Source organism: Epinephelus moara, chromosome 23 (assembly GCF_006386435.1).
Source record: "Epinephelus moara isolate mb chromosome 23, YSFRI_EMoa_1.0, whole genome shotgun sequence".
NCBI lineage: Eukaryota > Metazoa > Chordata > Actinopteri > Perciformes > Serranidae > Epinephelus > Epinephelus moara.
This window is the reverse complement of record NC_065528.1, coordinates 683452-688313: the sequence shown is the minus strand read 5'-3', so window position 1 is coordinate 688313 and position 4862 is coordinate 683452. Positions and strand designations below refer to the sequence as shown.

The 4862-nt window shown below is 42.5% G+C and overlaps 1 protein-coding gene across 2 annotated transcripts in view; it reads right to left on the bottom strand.

The window, feature by feature from the left end:
* The window catches only part of cog5 (component of oligomeric golgi complex 5), a 182464-nt gene that overhangs the window by 22286 nt on the left and 155316 nt on the right, over positions 1 to 4862 (bottom strand). For both annotated transcript variants that reach the window (XM_050036060.1, XM_050036061.1), the window contains 2 exons: positions 2322 to 2421; positions 1988 to 2098 (listed from right to left, as the gene is read on the bottom strand). In XM_050036060.1, coding sequence (XP_049892017.1) covers positions 1988 to 2098; positions 2322 to 2421 — 211 coding nt within the window. The remainder of the gene's footprint in view (positions 1 to 1987; positions 2099 to 2321; positions 2422 to 4862) is intronic.

Sequence of the window (4862 nt, the reverse complement as noted above, 5' to 3'; positions counted from 1 at the left end):
GACCCCGTTGCTAGGTATGACGCAGTCTTCTAAAAGCTGTGATTGGTTGTTACAAAAAGGAAAAAAGAAAAACACAAAACAAAAACAAATGCGCTCCTAGTAATGAATGGACAGTGAAATCAACCAATCATAGAACTTAGACTGTATTAAGAAATGTGTAATCGTGAAAATAATTTTATGTCATGATGATGAAACTCAGCAAAATTAAAATAATTGTTACACAGCTTCAAAATGTTTGAACGTACCTCATTCACATGCCGATTATTATATTGATTTGCTTATTGTTATGTTTATTCGCCATGCTGATAATTTTACTACTTAATCTATTTGATATTAATGGTGGACGCAGACTCAGCTGTCAGCAATTACTGTGATTGCTGGCCTCCTTGTAAAAAGCGGTTTGATTTGGCAGAATGACCAAAACAACAAACGAAAAAAAACCCCAGAAGAGCAGTGCCTGCTGTTGGCACAGCTCGTGGAGGAGAACAGAGCAGTGCCTGCTGTTGGCACAGCTCGTGGAGGAGAACAAAGGAGTTTTAAGAGGGAAATTTCGATCCCGGGATCACGTCACAAGGGAAGAGGCAGACTTGGGAGCGCATTGCCCGACAAATCAATGCGTCGTTCCCTCTCCTATTACGCACAAGAGATGAGTGTGAGAAGCACTGGTACGTGCTGCAATCCAAAGCGAGAGCGGAGATTGCAGCTCATCCCTGATGAGGTCAACCACAAACATTATCCCTGCACGATCAAGCCGGTAGCGTCTTATTAAATCACTGTCGTTCAATATACGGAGAATATCTCTCCTTCCTCTCTGTCTTTTCACCATCTTCTCTGTTTAAGACACTCTTAGGCTTCTTAAAAGTCCTCCTCCCTCCTCTTAACAGTTTTTCACCTTAGGAGCTCTCTTAAGGCCTAAGATGCTTTGTGAATAACTTTTATCTTACCAAGGGAAAATTCTAAGAAAAATCTTAGAATTCGAGGAATTCGAGGAGCTACTTTTAGTCTTAGGATTCTTTGTGAATACGGGCCCTGTTTTATTGACTTTCATACCGTCATTGACTGCTGACTCTTCACTCCTCTTCACTGGCCAGAAGGAGCCAAGTTCTCCAGAATTTGGCTAAACTAAACAAGTTTTACTGTCTCATGTAGGACACATTTTGGTTTTTGTCTGACATCCATAGAAAAGTCTGATGTTATTTTGAATTGGAGCCACAAAAACTAGCCATGATACAAGATGAATAAATCACCATTTTCATTGTCCTCACCGCCATATTGACTGCAGGGGAGCCAGAAGGTACAATTCCACTGGATGCAGCTCTCCACAACACGACTGTGACCCAGTTTTGGTCCATCCTCTGCATGGTCTCAGATCACAGCCGGAGTGTTTAAGAGGCAGAGTTCTGCCTGCCCCATTTTGCAGATTTTGTTGATGTGGTAATTTTTTCTTGATTTGTGCGTCTACCTTTTCTGGTATCCTGATGATGTGAGCTAAACATTCTGTTTTGCTCTCGGAATCAGTCTGGACTCTGTGCAGCCCCACCTCATATCCAGAAATTAAAAGCCAATCTGGGCCTATCAGGGATCTGCACTGTAGTTGACAACGTAAGCAGCCAATTAGGGACTGCTTTGTAGCTGATGAAGTAAAACCCAGGCCACAGTTTGAAGAACAGTAATGGCAGTTTCTCTGAAGCAAACTTTCTCACTGTCACCAGCAATTTAACACTGCGAATAAATGCTTTTTTGCAAGTAACGACAGTGTGCAGGAGTTTTTTTTTTTTTTTTTTTTTAAATCTACTCACCCCTATCCTATGCACCTGTCTCATGAGAAAGTATTCTTCTGTTCTGGTGACCACATGACCACACTATCGCAGTGTTATAGTAACAATTCTCTTTAGGTCTGATCTGTGACAGCTGTATTCTCAACATACATTATAAATTTGCAGGTGTATTTGTTAGTATACAGAGAGTATTTATTGTTGCTTCCTACCTTGGTGACTGCCTGCTGCAGATGGTAGAGGGAGTTGACTACAGCAACGTTCCTCCGCTGGCCCTCTGTTAATGGACCTATCACCTGACTGGCATCACCCTGAGTGCACAACTGCAAACACAGACCACACAGTGAGGCAGTGCATAGTATGTGGAAAGATACAACCAAGTGCAATAAATCACATTTTTGTTATAACGTTGATATATCTGTCCATTTAAACACACTTTAGTTATGGACATATGGTGGGTTAAGAAGATACAGAGAAGAAACTGAAAACCTTTTTAATTCAGAATTTTAGCCTGACCAACATTCACACACACAATACTGTACACACCAGCTGTTCAGACTTGACACAAAAAAGTTGGACAGTCTTGGCAGCATTCTTGGACACAGCCAAAGAGAGGTTTGGATCCACTGATGCTACATTCAGCTCACTGCAAACAAACAAACAAATAAATACTTCAATAAGACAAATTCTTTAATGCATTAAAATAATGTGACCTGGCTAATGATCAACTGCGAGCTAAACAGAATTTCTGTGCTTCAACTGTAGCTTGGGTGCATGATGTTTCTTTATGAATTCCCCGTGTCAGCACATTGAGAGCACAAAAAAACAGGTCAAATTATGTGTATGTGTATTGTGCATGAGTCACACCAGACTCAGGATAACATATTTAAAATACTTGACTCAGTGATGCAAATGCTAATGCTGGAAAAAAAGAGATAGCTGAAGTTGGGGGAAAAAAATGTGACAACAAAGTATCCCGTGATGAAGAAGAGCCAGTCCTGACCTCCCTGGGGTAGGGCCCATAGCAATATTAAAAGTAAATAAAAGTCTGAAAGTATACCTGCCTTGACACGGGGTGGAGGTGGGGGCTCTTACTAAATCACTCACCGTTCACATTTCGCCCAACTTCCTAGAGTCTCCAGCTGTGTCACAGTCCAGCGAAACTACAGTTATATACACAGCCTTAGAATGAGTAAAAATGAGTGATAAATTAATTTAATTCACTGTGCTGCACAAAGGCCACCACCGGCAGCCAACAGCAACTTTTAAGGTGGATTTTTTTTTTTTTTTTTTGCATTTTACTTGATGCATTAGTTGACATCATGAATCAATCAACACAGCTTAAAGTGAATACGACAACTTTGACCATTCCATTTGTTCTCATTTGATCGAAGACATATGCCTCGGTGATTACTGGATCTTGAAGTGTTTTGTATAAAATGAATATGAAGTTCAATCAAATCATGTAAACTGTGAATATTCTCTTTCCTCACTTGGAGGAAAAAAAGTTACTAAGTGTCGATGATCTTCGGCAGCACTACACCCCTGAGGGCATGGAGAGAAAAGATGAACAGAGACACCAGCTATGCAAAGAAACTCCGGACATGGTACGTAGCCATATAGCCTACCAATGCAATGGCTGAAGCCACATAGACAACGAGGTCATTCACATGAGATCGAAGACAAGACTGGATAATAGCTAATTAATGCGCACACGCCACCAACTGGACAGGTGTGTGAATATCTAAAGTTACTGTAGATTGGCCCTTAGTGTTGTAATCTATCAAAAGGATCGCTTTTCCCTCCTTGTTAAAAAAAATAATTAAATGACGGAAAATATTTGGTTGACGTGATCTCTACACCAAGGAGCACGGTGGTGTGGTGGTTAGCACTGTCGCCTCACAGCAAGAGGGTTCCCGGTTCGATCCTGGGTGTGGGAGCCCTTCTGTGCGGAGTTTGCATGTTCTCCCCATGTCAGCGTGGGTTCTCTCCGGGCACTCAGGCTTCCTCCCACAGTCCAAAGACATGCAGATTGGGGATTAGGTTAATTGATAACTCTAAATTGTCCGTAGGTGTGAATGTGAGCGTGAATGGTTGTCTGTCTCTATGTGTCAGCCCTGCGATAGTCTGGCGACCTGTCCAGGGTATACCCCGCCTCTCGCCCAATGTCAGCTGGGATAGGCTCCAGCCCCCCCGCGACCCTCAAGAGGATGAAGCGGTTAGAAGATAGATAGATGGATGGATGGATGGATGGATCTCTACACCAAGTGTGACTTAGGTCAGTTACTGAGGCTGCGTGTTACATCATGGGTACAGGTGGTGTGAAGGTGACATGGCATTGACTTTGACTTCAGTGGAAGACAGGTGTTGTCGGACCTGTGCCCCCCTTGTGAGTCCCTCCAACCCCACACTGCTGGCACCAGGAACGTTACAGACTATAGCCCCGTTTCCACCAAACATTTTCGGTATGGTACCTCTGGAACCAAAAGTAACCCTTCAGACATGGTACCTAGACCCTAGCGTTTCCACTGCAAACTGTACCTTTGAATGTGGGAGTCACTGTATTTCCTCTCTATCGGTGACACAGAGGAAAGTCTGCACCCCGTTTCTCGTCCACAGAACGAGACTGCACACTGACATTTTCAGAACAAAATAGCTCAAAATAAAACAGGCTGCAGTGAGAGTCTCTCTCCATGGGATATTTAAAAATTGCAAGTCTGTGCATTTAGTCCTTCTCAGGCAAGCTCGGGGGTTTAGCGTTGCACTGGCCGGACGCTACGCAACCCCTTTTTTTTTTCACCAAGTGAGGATTATAAAATATGCAGTTCACATAACCCGGCAGAAATTAATACATATAAAGACTTGAAGATCCACTCATTACTTAAAGTGTCTGTCATATAGAATGCCGAAGTCACGCCCCTTCCGGTAGAGCTCATGGGACCTTAGATTGGAAAAAATATGAATGGCAGTGAATGGGGAGAGCAATATTATCTTTTGTTCCCGTTTGAGTTGTGACATGAAATCCAAATATGTTGTTAATGAATTTAAAACATAAATTTTAAGGTCAAGAAAGTCATACTTTGTGGT